This window comes from Athene noctua, chromosome 2 (assembly GCF_965140245.1).
Source record: "Athene noctua chromosome 2, bAthNoc1.hap1.1, whole genome shotgun sequence".
NCBI classification, from domain to species: domain Eukaryota; kingdom Metazoa; phylum Chordata; class Aves; order Strigiformes; family Strigidae; genus Athene; species Athene noctua.
Window position 1 is genome coordinate 106,793,481 of NC_134038.1, and position 21,592 is coordinate 106,815,072.

Consider the following 21,592-nt stretch of genomic DNA (forward strand, 5'->3'; position numbering starts at 1 on the left):
TAGTATCAACATCAAAGCATAGTAGGCACACCCTTCTGAAGAGTGATTAAGACTTTATTGTCACACAGTAAAGACAACTTGATTCTTGAGAGGTCTCAAGAATTAAAATAGGAATAGTTTGCCAATAGGGGCTCAGTATGAAAATTCCCATAGCTGATGTATTCATCCAATTTTGGCCAGTTGACAAAGAGATGGAGGTCAAAAGACTGTGAAATCCATTTAAGTTTTGTAAAAAACAGAAGTGTAAAGGAGAGGTGGTATAAATGCCTATGTTGGAGAAGAGGTGTTACATGAGCTTGACTATTATGATATGCTGAGGAATGCATATGAGTATGCATATCCAGATGCATATTGTTAAGTGCTGGAAGTGTGAGAAAAGCAAAACAGTGAGAAATCAGTAAAACACACATTTCCTTGACATAGGGTGCCCACAGCAAACACAGGACAGGATGGAGGTCCAGTGATTTGGGTTTGTTATGGTGCCGAGGAGGAATGCAAAGTGAGATGTAGGCTGTGCGGTCCCATTCTTTCACTTATCTCAAGGATTTTTGCAGTAGCCAGACAGTCTTGTTTCTCACCCTCCCTCTTTTTCCCCCCAAAACACGGCTATACCCACTGCACCAAGGAATGTACTGTGTCGTTACTCAAAAGATAATGTCTTGACTACAGTCCCACCCACTCACACATACATACTAAAAGAAATACTACCCTGAGTTTGTATCTAACTTGGAGGGATGATAATCCAACACCAAATCAGAGGGACAAATTGACGGGTTTGTACTCCTTGCCCCCCCGCCCCCGAGCAAAGGGATGACTTTTGGTAAGATTAATCATGCTGGGTGATTACCCAGGAACTAAGTGTGTATGATTGCAATCATTTTTTTCTTTTGTGTATAGTGCTATGTAGCCAACCTGCAGTTTGTGCATTTATTGCAGGCAAATTTAAGAATCTGTAGATGTTGCATAAAACCAAACTGTACTATTCATGAATCTGACTGCTTCTTCTGAATGCAACCAGACCTACAGCATACAGGCTGTTCGTGCATCTGGGTCAGGCCTATAGTTATGGCCATAACTGGCATACCTATTAAGAGATAAGTCCAGCTGCCCCTAGCCCCTCTAATCTCTGAGGACTGGCTAGAATACAAGGGGATTCATCTCTTCCCAAATTAATCCATCACCTTAAATGCAACACATACGAATTAATAAATGTATGAGATTCCAGCTGCCTTTTGCTGTTTACATGCTCTATTTGCAGAAAAATCTTCAGCTGGAATTTTCACATTCTTAGACTTCAAAATATCAGCCACTAGGTACAAACTGGAAAGAAACTTGGCTCTTCTCATTTTGATAATCACAGAACTTCTTGGTTTGTTTTCTCTTTCTCTTACCAAGGTTGTGGGAATCCATCCAGAATGTAAGATATTCCACCAGGTGGTCAAAGAGGAGGCTCTCTGCTTAGAAAAGAATGACTCTGTTTCATCCGATCTTAAAGGTAATGGTCTTGACGATTGTCAAGCTTTTATATGAATATCCCTTGTATATCACCTCAGGGACACAATGTCCAGATACCATTCGTTCTCCTGAGTCAAGATTTGATTCCTATTTTATGTGGTTTCTTAACAGTTTGAAGGGCTGCTTCTATAGGCTGGGACATTACCTCATCTCTTTTTAAACATCTTTAAAAGCTCGATGTCTAAGTCAGGACTTGTCTTCTCAGATTTCCTTAAAGTAACTGGAGGAAGGTGGGTGACCCTAGAACATGTTTTATTGCCTCTGGTTTAGATGCTTGCTTGAGAATGAGATGAATCATTCTCTGGAGTAGTATTTCTCATTACTAACTACAGAATGAAACTAGATGATTAGTTCAGACCATGACAATTTTAGACGCTTAGTTAGGTCAGGAAAACCCTACTTAGAATGTGTTAGATTCCTAAACTATTTGGTGTGTTATATCAAAAACTACAAAGAAGCTTCCACAGAAGACACTGAAAAGCATGCTGAACTTATATTGTGTTGGGAATCATTCCAATCTGGCGAAAATGTTCTTTGCAAAAAAAGAGAAAGAAAAAAATAAACCCAGCTTCTTCAAAATATTATATTTCTACATTTTTGGAGGTACTTTGTTTCTTTGTTTGTTTGAAAAGATTTATTATGGTGATGTTTGAAATCTATTACATGCTCAAATAGAAATTCTGAAAATTAAAATGAATGTTTCAGAGACCCTGTAAAATATTTTAAAAATACTGTGTAGAGGGTTCTCTTTGCTGACGTTTTGGCATTGTGGACACATGTCCTTAAAGTACTGTTAAACTGTATAAAAATCTTCAACCTTGTCAACTCTTATCTTCTCAAAGCTCTCCTTTCTATCTTTTATTCTCTGGAGATGGAAAGACTTCAATAAAAATCTGTTCTCAATATATTTTAAAATGAACATTAGATCCCAAAAAAACAATGAATCCCCAATATTTTATCTAGACTAAGATTGGTAAAAGTCACTAGCTTGCATTTCAATGTTCAGGAACTGAATGAAACAAACTGAAGGATCACAATTTGTACAGAGTTACTTCTCAGTAGTCACAGAGAATCTGTGCTGGAATTAGTCTATGTTACAGACTTTCTAATCTAAAGTAGTTCCACATTGTTCTTGTACAGAACAGCACCTAATAAGTGTCATCAATAGAGTCCAGGATGTAATTCCTCTCATCTTGAAGGAGATGTGTAAAATAGGTCGATTGAATCAAGCTCTAAAAATATTTATTTTTCTCCATTGTCTAAAAAAAAAGAGCCCAAGTTACTGAAAAACACTTTAACATCTATGAGCTCAACATTAATTGATACATTTCCTACTGCAGTTGTCTTTATGGAGTCTCGGGTGACTTGGACAATCACCAGTCTCTCAAAAACCTTGGTGTGTAAAATGTTCTTTCTGCCTCTGCACTCAGCGGTTTCTTTGATATAAACTGTAGAAATGACTGGAAATTAAGTCAGATCTAAGACTTAAAACATACAGATTCCATTCCTAGATAAGGTAAACTGATTCTTGTTTTTAAAGCCACGTTACCAAATATGATAGATTTTTAGACCCAGCTCCTCAAAGGTATTACAGTCCCTCTAATAGAGAGGGACCTTTTAAGTCCCTAAATCTAAGTGTGTGGGCCACTGCGTGTCTAAGTGGGACTATTACTTGACTTGATTAATTTGAGAATTAGCAGCCCATTTTATGCTATAACCACCAGGGAGACCTAGGTGTTTGCAGCGAGTGATTCACCCTTTCCTCAGAAAGGGGCCACCAATATATGGGGTGAATCATGTGCTGGAAGTCCCTGTCTCTTAGCTATTAGGAACGTAGCTAAGAATAGCTAACATATTTTAGACAATTAAAACTGGAGATAATGAATCAGGACTCCTAATTTCCTATCTGACAAATTGGGGGTATCAGGAATTTAATCCTCCCGAGGGTGATGTGAGGATAATGCTGTGGGACATTCCCAGGACTGTCATTTCAGAAGCCAGAGACTAACTTTGCTCAGCTACAGGCAAGTACTATTGCTTCCACATTTCAGCTCTTGACAGTTTTAGATTTGCCTTGTCATCAGTCATAGAGAAAGCAGAAAAGAATCAGTGAAATAAAACACGACTCCCCAAATGAAATTCATGCACTGCTTTATATCCATCTTATGACTACCTAGAGATTGGTTTTGGTTACAGCATGGTGGTTTTTTCATTGGTTCAGGCACCTTTACATGCTGATAATTTTTCTGTCCTGCACCCACACCTACTTCCCAACAGATGCTGTATGACCACAGCCTGAGTCTCACTGTGATGCATCCATGACAAAGATGCAATTAAATATAACTTCTGAAAATCATTTTTATTGGACTCACATCTAGTAGCATGCCCTGTGCCATCAACTAGCAATCTCTGGTTTAGGGAACCTCATGAATGCAAATCAGTCAGATCTATTCCTGATGATGATTATTTTATATGATGCTGGGAGATGTTTGGAATGAATCTAATCTCTGTTGAGGTCCATTTTGAAATTCCATTGTTTGTCTAAGACCAGAACTTCAGCCCTTATTTCCATACTGGTAGACTTTAAACGTGGAATCAAAAGACTAAGGCTGAATTTTTAAATCTGATATTTTTCAGTTAGACTCTGAAACGAGTAATGAAAAAACTCAAGTGCTAATACTTATTCAATATTTTTATTTTGGTGCCATTTTTTTTTGACAATAGGAAGACTTTCAGATTGCATCTCCTTGAGTTTCAGGTACATTCTCTCATGAAATAAGGTAGGGGAAGGTCCAGCTGGAATCCTGAGTGCATATGTTGAGTCACGATTTATTCAAGAAGAGGGAACTAATACAACCCTTCTCTTTCAGATCTGCATGTCCTATTGTGGCTCTTCTTGCATGTGAATTAATGGGAAAGCCACAGACAACCTCATTATAGAAAATCAACTGTATGATTTTCTGTGTGTGTTTCTTCATTTAGAGGCACTTTTTTTTTCAGGGTGCTCCACAGATTGGGATGGTCTAACCTGCTGGCCTAGAGCCACTTTTGGGGAAGTGGTTAAAGTTCCCTGTCCAAGAATTTTTGAAGAAATCACCAATATCCATGGCAAGACCTTTTCCCTATTCTTTTTATCCCTACATATTCTTAAAAAAATAATTCTAATAGTTACAGATTCAGTAACTTGCATATTTTCCTGAGTCACAGTGCTATCTTATGTCAGTCGACATACAATAATCATCCAAATACATGTCTAGGTTTATGGTCAATATTTGACACTTTTTTGTTTTGTGTTATGCTGTACTGAATTTTCTAACCTCTTTGGTGGTCTAAAAAATTATGGGTAATTTCACTATGTCGCTAAGTTTATAAAGGAATACAAATATGGCAAAGAATCACTGAATCATAAAGTCATAGAATAATTAAAGTTAGAAAGCACCTCTTGAGGTCACTGGTTCAATCCTCCAGTCAGAGCAGGACCAAGTTCAAAAATTGTATCTAACTTCAAAGCTAGATCAGATGGCTCAGTGCTTTGTCCACAAGCACAAATTATATTGTAAATGCAGGAAAGACTGCATAATTTGATTTCCTCTGTGTGAGGATTGAGTTTGCAGAATAAATTTCCTGTATGAAATGTAGAAGTTCCACTGTATCTTGAAATGAATGGGAATATCTGTCTCAACTTTTTAAAAGATAGATAGAATATTACCACTCTACAGCTACTCTTGCTGAACATGACTAGACCTGTAAGTGCCAGGAATCAAAGTAGGAATAAAAATTTGTTGTTTCTTGTCAAAACTTAAAGAACCCTCTCCCATAACTCATCCTTTGATATATTTTACCATTAAAGGCTTTCTTCAGAGAAACTGTACACAGGAGGCATATTGGTCAGAACCATTCCCACCATACACCATTGCCTGTGGATTTGATGAAGGTTCCAGTAAAGGGCCTGAGGATCAGGTGAGTTTTTTATTTCCTGCTTGTGAACATCTCCAGAGCACCCTCTTCTGAGTGTGCTGAGTAGCTGGATGCTTGCACACACCTGATCCCAGTCAGAATCCAGTAATAATCGATCTTCAGTGCTAAGCTCAAAACTTTTTGGTATATTTAGAACCTGTTAACAAATTAGGCTTAATATAAAGCAGGGGAGTAGCAGGTAGCACTTTTTTCTTCTCCATCCATTTGTTTCCTCCTAGTGTTAATGAGTAGAGTCATGATTAGTTCTCTTGACCTGCCTAACAAAGACTTGGGTTTTCTGACAGAGGTGATTTGAACCTTCATCATGCACCCATCTCCTAAGGAAGCCCTACCAACCTGTCTGGGAGGAATCCAATTCATTTGGATCCCACCTGATATCCAGATGTTCTCTGAGTCAGATGAAAAGATTCTGTAACTTCATAGCATGGTGGTCAATGCACACCTTTAGGAGGGAACTCTTGGATGCCACTGAGTATTTCCACACTTTATATTAGGTGTTCAATGCAGTAGGAAGTGAACCTTTATTTTTCCTATCTGATGATCATCATTGGCACTCAGGCTACAGAAGCATTTATTTTTCACCCATATCTTCATATAATTTAAATTTCCATGTTTCTCATCATTGTACTTGGCCTCAGAATAGGAATGCTTCATACTTCATTGGTGGTGGTAGTGTCTCAGCGGTGAACTTTACCTCATAGCTGAAGGTTGTTGATTAAGAGACATGCTCACTGCTTCTGCCTGTGAGTTCTGACCTTTGCTAAAAAGGACAGTTTGAGCAAGGGATAATAGGGATGTCTCCATCCCCTCATCGCCAGTCTGTCTTGGACAAATGCAAGATGGGGTACATCACTGCCTCATCCTATTGTGGTACCTTGATAGAAGCAATGGACTCCCTCCAATCTATGAAAGAAAAGACTAACTCATATAGCTTGCTGTGAGTGTGTAGACATGACTCAATAGTGGAAAAAGGTCGTTTGTCACAGGCCAAAGCAAGACGCAGAGAGGTGCAGAGGGTTGTCATCACTGGGTATTACCTGGAGTAAACCGTTTGGTTCTCAAGCTCAAGCACAGAAGTACTGGCTCAGATATCTGAATCTTTAGGATGTGTAGACACAATTGGCTTCAGCCATTTGACTCCATGATCTTAGAAACTCAAACACAGCTGTAACAGGCAGAATAGCTATCTGGAGTTCAGTTCCCCACCTGTAAGCTAAGAATATTTGTACTTCTTCACACTGTGGGGAAGCTAGAAAGAAAAATGCTTAAAAAACTTCTGGACAGATGCTGGATACCATGCAAACAGTTCAGAAGGCATGTAAGACTTGTAAGGTGTCTTGTATTCTGGAGTACAGTTCTCCAGCTCTGGGGCCAGCTGTCATGCGTGGTGGTGCAATTCTTACCCCTCCCTGCTCCTCCTTGTTGGGCTGCTTGGTGCTAGATGTGATTCCACCCACTTCCCCCGAGCCATACACCAATTTGTGGAGTTAAGGACTGATAACGTTAAGGCGCCCCCTTAATGAGCCTGGCTCCTGCCCCTACTGGATGCTCAGAAAGGGTTATAACAGCCCATCATCTCCTAATGGCCTGGCACACCTGTGCCTGGGATGGTCAAATGGGAACAATAACAGAGTTGCACATTCATCAAGTTCTTGTGCAACTGCTGAAAGGCACCAGAATACTTCATTGTTGGAGCTGGGCGTGAGCAAAAGGTGTCTGACAAAAGTCAATTATCTTGGACCCTATAAACTGCAACCACAAGGGAGACCCTCTGAGCTCCCCCGGATCGCAGCTGGCCTGTGACCAGCATCTCCCCTGGGCTGGGACACCTCTCAGGTACCAAAACCCTTAAGGTGTCGTCTGCTGCCAGAGCTGATGGAAGGCCAGGACGAAGTCAACCTGCTCAAGTCTCAATTATCACCCACTGAGGAATGCCAAGGCATTGTGAGTATTTACTCTAAACTCAAGAGGGAAAAATTTTACTTTGAGCTAGCTTCTCTTTCACCCACTCTTTCTCTGCTTACTGGTGTGTGGGTACATACTTCATTCTACTGGATCCAAATACTTTTGTCTCTGTGTGTGTTTGTATATTTTGTGTTCATTCTACTGGATCAAAATCTGTTCTGTGTGTGTGTTTGTGTATGCACACGTACATATGTATAAATTAAGATATCATAGAGTAAGTTATTGTGAATCTTGTCATCTTAGAATCTGTAAATAAGTCACTACTTTTATAACATTTTCTGAATTATTTTGTAAATGATCAATTGCTGTTATTTATTAATAAATCTAAAAATCCTGTTAAATCATTACTGTGTTAATGCTTTCATCTGCAACACTATGTCATGGCTCTCATCCACATAGCTTGCTCTCTAGGGTGGCTTTCTCCAAGCAGTCCCTGGCATGTGCTAAGCCAGGCATAGTTTGTAGCTGGCCTAGGCTGAAATCAAGCAAGGGGTTATATTTATATTTAACATTATGGAAGATTTCAGGGTAGAGCTCATGTTTGTACTGTGACTGTGTTTAGCTTGTTATTCCACTCAAACCCACAGGTTGACTGGTGATAAGATCAGTAAGATATACTGCATTGTAACCATAAGGAAGGAAGTAAGAAGAATCTCACTTATATTCTAAGAGAACCACATGTTTTGTATTGTGTATCTGCAGTGAGGACTTATGATGTCTTCTGCATATAGTGTTGTTTGTTAGTTACCCTACAAAAACAGCTAAAATGCATCAAAATACTTAATTGTTCAATTGAAGAATCTATTTTCTAATTTTCACCTGAAACACCAGGATGATTCCAAGGTTGTTAGGGTTGCATGATTTATTTATGGATTTACTAAGAATTGCTAATTGGTTGTCTCAACCTAGAATTGTTGTCTTCTGGACAGAGTTTGGATCAATTAGAGAACAAAGTGTCCACTGCATTTGCAAGGAGGAAATTTGTCTGGATTGAGAGAATTTAGTTTCTTGGGATTTTAAATAATTAGGTGATCTTGTAGTGAATCAGAATAAAATTTGCATAAATAAAGCAATGTAGGCATGCTTCATTTTTCTTAGGACAAATGAACTATAAAGAATTTACAGTGTTACAATATCCAGAAGCTGAATTAACTCTTTTAGACTGTGAGGTTATTTTCTTGACTTTAACTTTTAACCTCCACAATACGATGTGATTGTTTCATACCATTTCAGTTTCCTACCCTGCAAAATGCAAGTTTTATTTCTATTTTAGCTGTAGCTGTTTATGAAAACCAATACTTATTGAATCTGGCCCAGGTCTAAAGTGACGGTTTCACAAATTGCCCATCAGCAGGTTTCAGTGCCCTAAAGTCTTTTTGTACCTATAGGGGAAAATGTAGTTCCTTAACAAAATTAATATCTTATTGTTAAACATGCCCAAAGGGGTCACTATTGCAGATGAGCCTGTGGTCTGGGAAACCTGTCTCATGTGTAAGGTTAAGTAGGAATCAAAAGAAAAAAAGGTGTGTTAGTGATGGAGGGAAACCCTGAAGCACATCTCAAGCATGCAAAGCACCACATAAGTGATGGGACTGGCTGGTAAGGAAAAATGTATCATAGTATCATATATACGCATACTGCATAACCACCAGCATTGGTCTGTGTTCTCTTTTTCTCATAGAAATCATATTATTCTGCATTTTGGCGTGTCTACACTGCTGGCTATGCAGCATCAGTGACTTCACTCATTACAGCTCTAATTGTCTTTGCTGCCTTCAGGTAAAAACAAATGATCTCTTTTTCAGGATGTCTTAAGATATTTGCCTCATCCTAATTCCTCTCAAACCCTCTGTGTTTTTGTTTTGTGGGATTTTTTTTACTATTATTTTGAAATCCTTCTCAGACATAACACCTTTGATGGCAATGGATTCTTCTCTTTTCATGTTGTAGCATTTTGCTGCAGATGTTAAAACAAAAAAGCTGGCTGGACCCTCTGTTTTAGTCTCTTTAATGACACCATACAATGGAAATGCTCCAACCTGTTATCGCTATTAACATAACTATTCCTCCAGTGCATAGCAGGACATAAATCTGCAGAAACTGAGTGTCTCATGTCCCTGAACCATCAGTAATTCTAAACTCTCCAATCTCTCATAAATGAGAGCTATAGAAAGAGATTTAAAGAAATTAAAATATCACATTAGGTGATGTTGGATATTAGGAAATGGATCCTGATTTAGGATGGTTCCAATGTACTTGGACAAAAGTGTTAAGCTTACACTGCAAACAGGAGTGCAGAGCACAGAAACAGCTTCCTAACTGGTGGATTTGCAGTCTCAAAAATCATATCACTTCTAGAGATACCTGGGACCAAGAGGCTCATATGTCCAAACACTGAAGGATATTGCTTCAGCTCAAACTGTGAACAGGGTAATCTAAGGAAATGCAGTCTAAGGTAAGGCAGCTACTTCTGTGGCAGCCATCCCACAACAAGTGATTGACACCCACTCAATCTGTTCTCTGGACAGAAAGAGGCTGAAGAGCCTGTCTGCAAGTCTGTTCAACAAAAAATGCTATTTAGAATAATTAAAAGGCATTATTGCAGTACAGCCCAAGAGTCCCAGAGTTACTCTTCTCTTCTAGCATCTCTTTTAAATGTGTGGTGATTCAAGAACAATTATACTAGTACCTTTATTAGCTTAAACAGATAACTGCCCTGTTCTTTTGTGTCTAGCTCCCTCTCAAATAGTGACAGATCATTTATTTGGTTTTGAAGGTGTCTGAAGTCACTCTGTATTCCTGTCTGAGTTTTGATAAGACCGTGACAATTTTTTTCTTGCAGAACAATTTTAATTTTCTCTTTCCATGTCAGAAAATTCCACTGTACACGGAATTACATCCATATGCACCTGTTTGTCTCCTTTATCCTGAGAGGAACTGCTGTTTTCATCAAAGATGCTGTTTTGTTTGCAGACGAAACTATGGACCACTGCCTAATGTCAACGGTATAAACTTCTCCTCTTTTATCCTTTAATTTAATTCTTGACCTGAAGAGAACATGGAGATTTATAAATCCCATTTCTCTTTAGTTTGCTAGAACTGAAATCTTAAAACAAAAGAGTACTACACAAACCTGACGACCGAGTGCTATGGTTACATTCAGCTTTGATATATAATGTACAGGCCTGTTGACCCTAATGAAATTGTAACAATTTTGATCAGTGCAGAATTTAATCTACAATAGAGGGTCAATGTTTCCATTTAAAAAAACTGAAGTAAAGTCAATTTAAATGATGAAATCCAAACTCGACTGAAATCTTGTAATAATTTCTTCATTCTTATGTGGTAATATTGAATTTCGCCTATACTTGTAGAGAAACCAGACACAATGGAGAGTAGACCTAATATGTTTTTCTTCCTCTGCTTTTCCAGGTAGCCTGTAAAGCTGCTGTGGCATTCTTCCAGTTCAGTATTTTAGCTAATTTCTTCTGGCTTCTTATAGAAGGGATATACTTGCAAACACTGCTTTTGCTGACCTTTGTTTCGGACAGGCAGTATGTATGGTTGTTCATATTTACCGGCTGGGGTTAGTACTCTTTTCCTCTTTATGTTATTTAACACTTCCATTACTTTCAGAACTAGATCAAATATTTGTTTTTAAAATAAATGGTGCCTAGCAAAGGTATCACCTTTCTGGTGAAACCTGCCCATTCATGCAGTACTACTACATCAAAATCATACATTATTCTGTCTTTCTTCTCTTGTTAGATATTTATTCAAAACATTGAAGGACAGGATAGGATGGATTACTAGAGGCACTATGATAATTCTACTTGAAGACTGCAGCACTTTATGATTGGAATTAATTTCATGCAACTGCAGTAATTTAAAAGTTAGCCATCTAATCTAATTTATCTCTCCAGGTTTCTCCTGAAGTTGGTAGAGTGAGATTTGCATGCCATGATGGTAATTAATCCTCAAGAAGATGAATAATGTAGCTGGATAACATCCTGGAAACATGTTGCCTTCCTCCTCTGACTAAAGTAGTTTGAGTGACTAACTTTAAGTTGACATTTTGGTTTTAGTAAGAAGAATTAGAGATTAATCTTAAATTATGTGAACTCAGGACTAGGAATCAAACAATTCTATTTTTTTCAGAGACCTTCTGGCTTTAGGGAATAGTTTGTATTTATAAAACAATTTAAATTTTCTCTGTTGGAATATGTGCACATAATATATACAATTTCTTTTATTTCAGAGAATTGTTTGTTGTTACTCTCATATATTCTTTTACCTCATCTTGGCTATTATAAAACAGAGACACCCACATTGATATTTTTGGTTCAGGAGTGAAATCCAAATTCCCCTGAAGTAAATAGTAATTTTTACTTCCTCTTCAGTTTCTCTTTTTTTTTTTTTTTTTTGTAATTAAACTTTTAAAGTCTGTATTTTATAAGGTTGATGTTGATTTGGAGCTATTCCAATTATGATTTCCTGAAACTAGATGCTTAGACTTTGATTAATCACAGCTAACTAGAGATAACAAAGGAAACACCTCAATTAATAATGTAGAAATCTTCATCTTCTATAATCAATGGAAAGTGAGAGACACCTGAGGGGCAGCTCAGATATGGATTTGATATGGATGTAAATATTCCTTTTCCTTAATTAAAAAGACAACTTGAACTGAATATGGTCCCAACTTAAAGGCCTCAAAAAAGGTCTAACATTAGAAAGGACAACTTCTGGGCCTTTACTACAGATCTAAAATGATACTTAAAAAGATATGACCTATGTTGCTATAGATTAGTCAGTGAAAATATCACTTGCTTCAGATTAAAGTCCCTTTGTGGCAGCTCTGAAAGTCATTTAGTCTTTGGAAATTCAATTCCACAGGAGAGCAAAAGCATTTGCTAGCTTATAGGCCTGCTTGAAACAAACAAACAAACAAACCAACAAAACTATTCAGTCGTAAATGTAGAAGGATAAGCAGTGATAAAGTGAGGCTAGAAATCACCTGTTCCAGGATTTAACTAAGTTTTTATGGAATGCTCTTCAACTGATGGGTCTAGAGCGATTAGTAGAGTCTCTCCAGGACAAAAAAGTGAACTTTTCCAGCTTGTGTACAAGGAGTTGTGTCCAGGCCACAATTCACATGTGGAAAGACCTCTAGCTACATAAGTGATTCCTCCAGCTTTGCAAGTGCTTGTAATTCATATCCAAACCCTTAAGTAATTCCCACCTGTTAATTCTGGAAACATGGTTTCACAGCATCCTCTATTTTCCTTTGTTTCGATTCCATTCTCCTGCCTTTTTTTTTTTTTTTTTTCCCTTTATTTTCCTTTCCTTGAACTGCAAGTTAAGTTTGTTCAGAGAGTTATTTAAAATTGTCTGACCCATTGTTTGACCTTTAATATACATCCAGTCTGTCTCAGTGTGAACCTTCTTGGAATAAAGTTTCCATGGGTATTCAAAACAATTATATTGTCTTTTATATTGGTTTGTCCAGGAGGTCCCACTGCTGTGATGTTTGCTTGGGTCCTCACAAGAATCCATCGACAAAATACTGGGTAAGTCAGAGCTTGGATAAGGAAGCCAAGGACATCCTATTAAGTATTGTATTTTGACTTTCTAGTGGGGAAAAATAGATATCAAAACCAGAAAAACAAAAAAAATCCTTCCAAAGTTGTGCCTCTAATCTTTACACTTCATACACAAGTAAGAAAAGTTTCAAGTCTTCGATTTTGATGTGCATATATAGAGTAATAAAACCTGTAAATATAATAATAATAATTATTGAAATTTCATTTAGTTTCCTAATACCCAGTCCTTGAAATAATTATATTTTAAGGAAATTATTGTTTCTGTATGAAATCAGCCATAAATTACTAACCTTAATCTCTTCAAATAAGTACCTCCCCAAAAACCACAGTATGTCCTGATAAGTAGTTTCTTTAATTTTAATTCGGTTATTTGATTATTTATTCATTTATTTATTTATTTAAATTATAATATTTTAATATGAGAGCCAGGTATAAAGCAGATGATTGTTTACCAAAAGCTGCCCTGAAGACCTTCAGGTCAATTCACGTGTGTGATCTGTTGGAAAAGCTATTATTTTACACCTACCTGCTCAGGACTCGGGTTAATGATATAGAAGCAGTAAATTCTATGGTCCATCACATTTGGCAAATCCTATTTTCCTTTCTGCAGATTACTGGAGAACATCTGCAGAAGTTGTTCTCCAGTGTAATAAGTAGAAGTAGTCTACCTTTCCACATCATGTGCTTTCTTTTTGTAGCCAGGAGAGGTGCAACGAAGATTTCATTTTTCTCCTTTCCCACTGCTCCTCTTCCAAAGAAGAGTTTATGTGTTGGATCTGTAGCAGAAGAATCTGGCACAAGATACTCTAGTTACAGAAAGAGTTCAGAGAAAGGTGGAGAGCAGGAACAAGAGCTCTGACAAGTCCTTACAGGCTTAAAGAGGATGATGAAAAGTGTCTGAAATTAGGATGCTCTTCCAGCAAAGTGTCTACCTGCTCAGTTTACTTCTCTGATGTATTTTAGATGTCCACTTTAAGTTGAGCTTAATTGCATCCAGATATATAGATCTCCTTTGACTGCAAAGGAAATGTAGTTGAATAGATCCAGTGAAGACATCTACACAGCCAGACGCACCTCACTGCAGATTCTCCATACATTTGGTTGCTTTTCTAATATTAGATACATAAACAAACTAAGTATCAGAACCACTAATGATTTACCTAATAGCATGATAAATGGGAAACCCATGTTCTTCAGACACAGCTGCTCTGAACTCACATTGCTCATATTGCAATGATACACCTTACACTCAGACATGCTGGGATAAGCCACCATCTGTAACCTCTATTGTTATATGCAGCTGAATATCCTGTGTCACAAAATAACAAATGTGGAAGGGAAAATACAGGAAGAGGAAGCATGGTAAAACCTAGTATGTATGACACTTGACTGGAGGGAGTTAAAGTGGATTGTTACCAATATTAAATACATGAACAGCTTTAAAACAGGGACTAAAGGCCCATTCTGCTCTCTCCTTTCAGATTATCTTTACTAGGGCTCTAGGATTTTCTTACATATTTCCTCATGACCCTACATTCATTACATTCATGGATGCACAGTAGTTTAATCTCTGATCTGTACTTTGTAAACAGGTCACTTCTTCAACAGAAGCTAAGAACAGAAGTTTGCAAACACAAATGTGCATTTCTTGACTTGCCTTTGGTTCTTCAACCCTTGCCTCTTACTGAATAAAATTCCATTAGATTAGGCTACACAGAAAGTTTGAGAGAGGTATCAGGGTACCAGTATCGGCAGGGGCCTTTAAATAGTGATTTAAACCCCTATCCTGTGACAGAAATACTTTCATGTCTGTGGAAAGCTCACATGGGACAGATAACATGACTGCTTTTATTTGCTGTTTCAGATGTTGGGATGATGATGAAAATGGAGTGCTGTTATGGATCATCAAAGGCCCCATTCTGCTAACTGTATTAGTATGTTTTTTCATTTTGTCTTTAGTATCTTTTAAAATGTGAAATATAATGTAGTGTCTCAGTAAACTGGGAGAAAAGGAATAGTCCATGCTATGGTATTGAATTTCAAATAGCGGGAAATTATATAGCATGTGTTTTGTTGCTGTTATTTTTATTGGTTTTGTTGGGATTTTTCCCCCAAAACCATCCCAAACCACAAGCAAAAGGGTAAATCCTATATTTTCTTGTCATCTGCATTCCACATACCACAGTCATGTCTGTAAGTAATTTCTGAAGAAAGGCAATCCATTCCTACAAGATTCTTTCATAATATGAAGCTGATTTAATATGAGAAATACATATAGATCATTTTATCTAGTATATTTTAAAAATTATTTCTTAGGATGTAAACTTAAGACAAAAAATCTCACTTATGCATACATTTATTCCATCTAAATTTAGAGAGGAAAGAGTATGTCACTTGCATTTGTATCTGATATAATCCCTGTCATAAGTAATGAAGGGAACAGGGAGGACTATTTAAACCATGTAAGATCTACTAGACAAAAAGTACAAGGAGTTAATATCAGACATATACCGATATTGAGATACATAGGTCTATATTAATTCAACATAACTTTCAGCATATCTGTATGTATAACTATATATTGGTGGGGAAAATTAATACTTTTTCTAATGCTATTGATTTGATCTGAGAGCAGATCTGCACTCTTTATAGCAGTGCAGTTCCTATGACTGGGGATTTTTAGTTAATTTATATCAACCAAAGATATGTCATGATTTGTAAGTTTACAGATTTTGTGTTGTCTTTTCAGATTAACTTTGTTATATTTATTAATGTGATCAGAATTCTAGTCCATAAATTGAAATCTCAAGAGGGAGGAGGGAGCCATTCAAGTAACTTTGTGTAAGTATTTCTAGGTGTCTTGATATTGATGCATTCTAGCTGCTATAAGAAATGTTTTATGGGCAGGAGCACAAAATGTTCTACTCCTTAATGACAGAAAGAGAATTCCCCAGAGGAAATAGTGATGTAAACTTTCCTTTTCATCCCAGATATCACATCTCTCTTTTTCTTCTGGGGCAGAAGGGTAGGGTGGATATGTTGGGGACAGTGAGAAAAGTAAAATATAAAGTATTACAACTCCAAAAGGACACAGCCTGAAAATGTAAACACTTTCAGGTAATGCATTCATCTTTCTTCCAGTCTCTTCTACACAAACGGCCACATAGAGAAGACAGAGATAATTTCCTTTACATTCTTAGGATTAACATGATGCTGATGTTCTGGTAACTGAACCTAGTCCTCCCTGTTCTCGATCCTCTTCACAATCATTTGGAATCTCATCAATGCAGTCAGAGGATTCTAGAAAGTTATTTAACTCATCATAAGATATGTAGGTATGGCTGTTAGTTATGGCACAGGACCCATAGCATAAACTCATGCCCTTCTGAAGTGAGATGAAGGCCAAGCAGATGACCCTAGGACACCACCAGTGGTTCTCACACCCCTGTTTACGCAACTGAATTAAGTTCTATGGACAGTGATGATTACAGTTTTGGAAGCTGAGACACTTCTATATGGCAAATCTATATATCATTGAGATCAACCTCAGAAGGATCAGAGCACTTAGTTTGGTGCCCCTGTTTTTGAATGTATAGCCTGGAGAAGAACCCTTAAATGTCAATACAGAAAACTTGCATGCTGATTTGTTCATCTTTGTTCACCAGGTGTTGATGGTGGGAATGGCAGAAAGTAATCTTTCTACAACTTTGTTGGATGTTGTTGCCTCTATTATGAATCTGTCCTTTGTGTTAAAATTTGTTCCAACATATAATTGTTATCACTAATTCCACATTTCTAACAGTGCATTGTTCTTTAATTCTTGGTTTACCAGGAGACTTGCTAAATCCACATTACTCTTAATCCCCCTCTTTGGAGTACACTACATTGTATTTGCATTTTTCCCAGAAAGCACTGGTCTGGAAGCTCGACTTTATATTGAGCTGGGCTTGGGTTCTTTTCAGGTAAGCTGAACAAAATGTTTGTCAGTCCAAAGAGGTTTGGTTTGAAACACCACATTTGTGGGATTTTTACAGTTTAGGTTGGTTACTAGAGCAGGTGTTAATAATGTGTCTAAATTCAACACACATATTCCATTTACTCCTTTGCAAGCTCTTTCTGTTGTTTGTTTCCTTATCTTATTATTTGAAATCTCACACTACTTTTGAGTTCTGACTCAGATTTCATATTAATAATCACAAACATTGCCCCCAGTATCTACCTTTATTGAGTAACAGTGACAGAGAACCATGAAGATCAGTCTGTGGATTAAGGTGAACTCATTGGAAATAATTCCACATAAAATAAAGATGATGATGAGAGGAATGAAAAAATAATATATAACGACCTGTTCTACCCTTACTCTTTAGCAGCAGTGAATGCGTCATGTTAATACTTCTTTGTTTCTTTTATTTTGCTATACCACTGTTCAGAAAAATATCTTGGATTTGAGAGGGTCAGGGCCTGGGTATGTTACTGTTTGCAATAAATATCTGAAGTCTTTTTCATTCCCCTTTTCCCTGTACCCCACAACAGCTTGTCCACATTGATATGTGTTGAAAATGATCCATCTTCCATGCTTACTTCTCAAGCATGGCCAGACTCTGGGAAAATACTTGCTGGTCCAAGCCAAAGCTGTGTCATGGACCATGCTGATGTTTAACAACACAGGCAAGCAAAGGCCAGTATTTGGGGCTGTGCCTTGTTCAGTTTACTGATGCAAATGTAGTCTAGCACTGTCCAGTGTTTGCCTGTGTTAGCACGGTCTGTGAAATGGCTTGGCTCCCAGCTGACTAGCACTCCTCCAAACAATGCCTGACTATAGTTCTGGGTGAATATGGATTCCAGACCTTTCCCAATAGGTTGTTGGCTGAACACAGCCATACTCTTCTGTGTGAAAGAAGATAGTTTAGCAGTAAAGATGCAAAACAAGAGCAGGATCTCACCAAGTTTATTCACTACTGTAAATATAGACTAGAACAAGACAGAGGTCCTTCCTGCCTTATCTGAGGGATAACTTGTTTGTAGGATACAGAAAATAGTAAGTTAGTCCTTAATGTCTTCATACAAGAACAATAATATACATATAATGTCACCAGTCCTCTAATCTTATTATGAAAACCCAGTAAATAGTGACACATTACCTAAATTCCAGTGGAACAATGGAAAACAAGGTTTTTTTGCTGTCTTGCTCAAATTTTGAATGAAACCTGATGTCTTTCTCTGATTCTATGTCTTAAAACCTGATGGTTAGCTTTTTCTCCTGTCCTTCCTGTCCTAGGGTTTTGTTGTTGCTCTTCTATATTGCTTCTCAAATGCAGAGGTGAGTAGCTAGGACATAAGATTACCTAAACCTTTAAAACTCATGGGCCTCTCTTGGGTTTTGTTTGTTTGTTTGTTTGTTTTTCCTGTTTCCAGAACAGATCTGTGCTTTGATTTGCTCCTGAAAGCATGTCTTCTTTTTTTTCCCTTGATATCTTTGTTGAATTTATTTGTATTCATGCAGTTCTGACAGAAGGACACAGAATAAGCTTTGAAGAAATGACCCTTTACAAATGACTGGTGACCTTCCTGTTGAGGCACTTTTTTTTTTTCTGCTTTATGTCTGATAGCTATCATGATGATGTCTCTATGGAAAGCTTGTAACAGTCCTTACTTTCTTTAGGTTTATTTTCTCCTAGTGAGTTTCTTCTTTCCCTTTCCTTTTCTCTTTCCGTTTCCCAGGGTAGCATGTGCATTGTCAGTAGTTTTGTTCAATTACTTTTCCATTCTTATAACGTTGTTAGAATTTGGATAAATTCCCTGTAGTACATTTTAGAGAGCCTATAATTTCAACATCTAACTAAATTTGCTTGCACTTTTTCCAGAAGTGCAGAATGAATGAAAAGTCATAGGAAAATATAAAAACACATCTCATCCTCAGAAAAGTGTGTAGGTTAGATAAGAATGACCCACTAACAGAGCTTTGGTCTCCCCACTAGCTAAGACTGGACACTTCTCATAGGGATGGTTAATAGGTGAAATTGATCCTATCCAAGGATGAATAATGCCTAAAGTATGGTTGTTAGGAAAACAATTTATAATGGACATTCTAGTGCTGTTCTGAGAGAGTGCCTTCAAGACTAACTGTAAATACATAATGCTCTGCTTCCCACCTGCCTTCTGTCTGCATAGAGTCCTTGCCAACAGCCTTTAAATAGCTCACATATTGTATCTCACAACACACGAATCTACTAGGTGTTAACAAAGGGATAGACAGGGAGTGATCTCTGGCCCCAAAATTAAGTGGTGTGTGTTGGCTTGCATCCATGCTGCGTAGGGATAACGGCTTCTGAAGCAGATTGGCTGCTGATTACAACTTGGCAGTGCATCTGTTATGGTTCCTTTCAATCATAAAAATAATTATTGCTTTCTGTGTATGTTTCTTCAGTTTTAAATATCGATAACAATGTGAGGCACTGTGCTGCTGCCAAGAAAGGTAGTACCTCTGTGGGATGAAACTGAGGGCTGGTGTTGTACACAGGAGTTCTGAATGGCCTTAAGCTTGCTGGGACAGTAGTGGAGTATTGGGTTGGTGGAGGAAGCCCCTCTTTTATTTATTAGAATCTTGAAAGCTCCAGAGGGTATGTTGTGTCCATACTTGAAGTTGCACACATAGGCTGTCATGTCTGTGTGGTTAACAGAGAGAATAAAGACAGAATAAGGGCCATCTCAATGATAAATATTGCCAGTGACTTTAAGTAATCCCTGATGTCCAAGATGAACTTCTGCATGTCCCATCCTCTTTTATGTATGTCACTGTAGAGACCATACCTAATAGAGGATAACAGAATTACTAGATGAATTCCTAAATTCAGAGTACTTAAATCACATTGGTCCATACATGCATCCCCTTAATTAATAGTTTCACTTAACAGTTTATTTGTGCATCTAATTTGGAGTGCATTTGTGCTAATGGGGCTACAACTATAACACTGTCATAGATTTTCAGCACTAATGACAGCCACAGAAGATAGCAGATATATGGTTAGAAGCATTTGTCATATCTTCTTAGTTTAGGACGACATATGTAAGTCACTTTGTGGACATTCAGGAGAGCCACCCCCCTTGCACAAGAAGCAGATAGAGATGATGATGAATTTGAACAGAGGTTGCAGAACACAGCAAAAAATTAGTCCACAGGAGAAGACTGTTCACGTGAACAGTGGCAAGGACTGGGTGTTTCTCGCACCTACTCACACTCCCTCTGATACAGCTTTGAGTGTGAGATGCTTTATGTAGGGCAACAGAACCTACTTTCCCCCTGTCCCCTCACCCTGGTCACAGTAGTGTCAATCCCTAAGACCTCTCAAAAATGTAATATGTGTTCAAGTTGATTCAGTATCTTTCAGAGTCAGTAAGAGATCTTTAAGAGGGATTTCAATCTGGATAAACTGAAAGCCTGGAGAAGGACCTTTATTGTGCATAGCAGGTCACAGCAAGGAGGCACAAAAGATTCATTATGATAAAAACCAGAAATTATACAAAAAGGTAGAAATATTTTTGAAGCAGACCTACAACAATAAACAATGAAACTGCAGTCAAAAACTTCCCTGTCATCCTCTGAATGCTGGAAATTAAGTATCTATATTTTCAATAGTAAATAGAGATATAGTTTACATTCTTCTAAAAATGTATTAAGGCTTAATGCTGACTGATTTGGGTGCCTTTGAGCATCTGGACTAAGTAGTCAGTCAGACATTTTGGCATATTTTACCTTCAATGTCCACTAAGTCTTAATTTTCTTATTCTTTGTTTTTAAATTCCTTTTCTATAGGTTCAAAGTGAACTGAAAAAACAAATGTGCAAATGGCAGTATCAAGAATACCTGAACTTCATACACAAACAAAGGATTTTGTCCAGAGAAAACAGTCCAGTCAACTATGTCACTCAGTTATCACTGCTTGAAAAAATCAGTCCAAAAAGGAAAACATCTATCTACCTGAACAGTGTAACTTCTGTCTGAGCTTTTCTAGCAGGATAAGTTGCTGTGACATTGTAACATACTACCTAAGAGGTGGCCAGCTTGGATTGTTTATAGCTTTCCATCGTGTCAAGAGCCTTCTGTGAATTTCTTGTCCTTTGTCCTTGTGAGCTGCTTTTCTCACTGGTACAGTTCGGTGTCACAACCCTGGTTCTCTCTCTCCGTAAGCATATAAAATCCACTTGTTCTGTTGTGAAATGACAGACCTTGAGCTAGGTGAATGAACAGGTTAGCACCCAAAAAGAAGGACCTACATTGACTCCTCCCAGGCCCAGCATGTTTGTCATGACTTTGTTAGTGTTTCCAGAAATTTGCCATTACAAGAATGCTATTCCTAATCTTCATTTGTAACAGTTATGTGGTGGCAAAAGTTTGACATACTGATTAGTGAAGTTTTACTTGTTGTTTTGAGACTAGCTTAATGAGACCAGCTTGAGCCAACTTAATGGGAGTTACATGCAGAAATTTGCTAAGCACCTACATATGGAGCGGCAACCTCCATTGAAAGGAA

The 21,592-nt window shown here is 37.7% G+C and overlaps 1 protein-coding gene across 1 annotated transcript; it reads left to right on the forward strand.

The window, feature by feature from the left end:
* Window positions 1–332: 332 nt before the first annotated feature.
* On the forward strand, window positions 333–21,063 carry LOC141956682 (vasoactive intestinal polypeptide receptor 1-like). Its single transcript, XM_074897487.1, has 13 exons — window positions 333–386; window positions 1,396–1,495; window positions 4,516–4,623; window positions 5,366–5,475; window positions 9,140–9,237; window positions 10,331–10,463; window positions 10,891–11,044; window positions 12,968–13,028; window positions 14,926–14,995; window positions 15,811–15,902; window positions 16,894–17,023; window positions 18,340–18,381; window positions 20,875–21,063. Exons 1-13 carry the CDS (start codon window positions 333–335, stop codon window positions 21,061–21,063), a joined length of 1,341 nt encoding a protein of 446 aa, XP_074753588.1.
* Window positions 21,064–21,592: the final 529 nt, after the last annotated feature.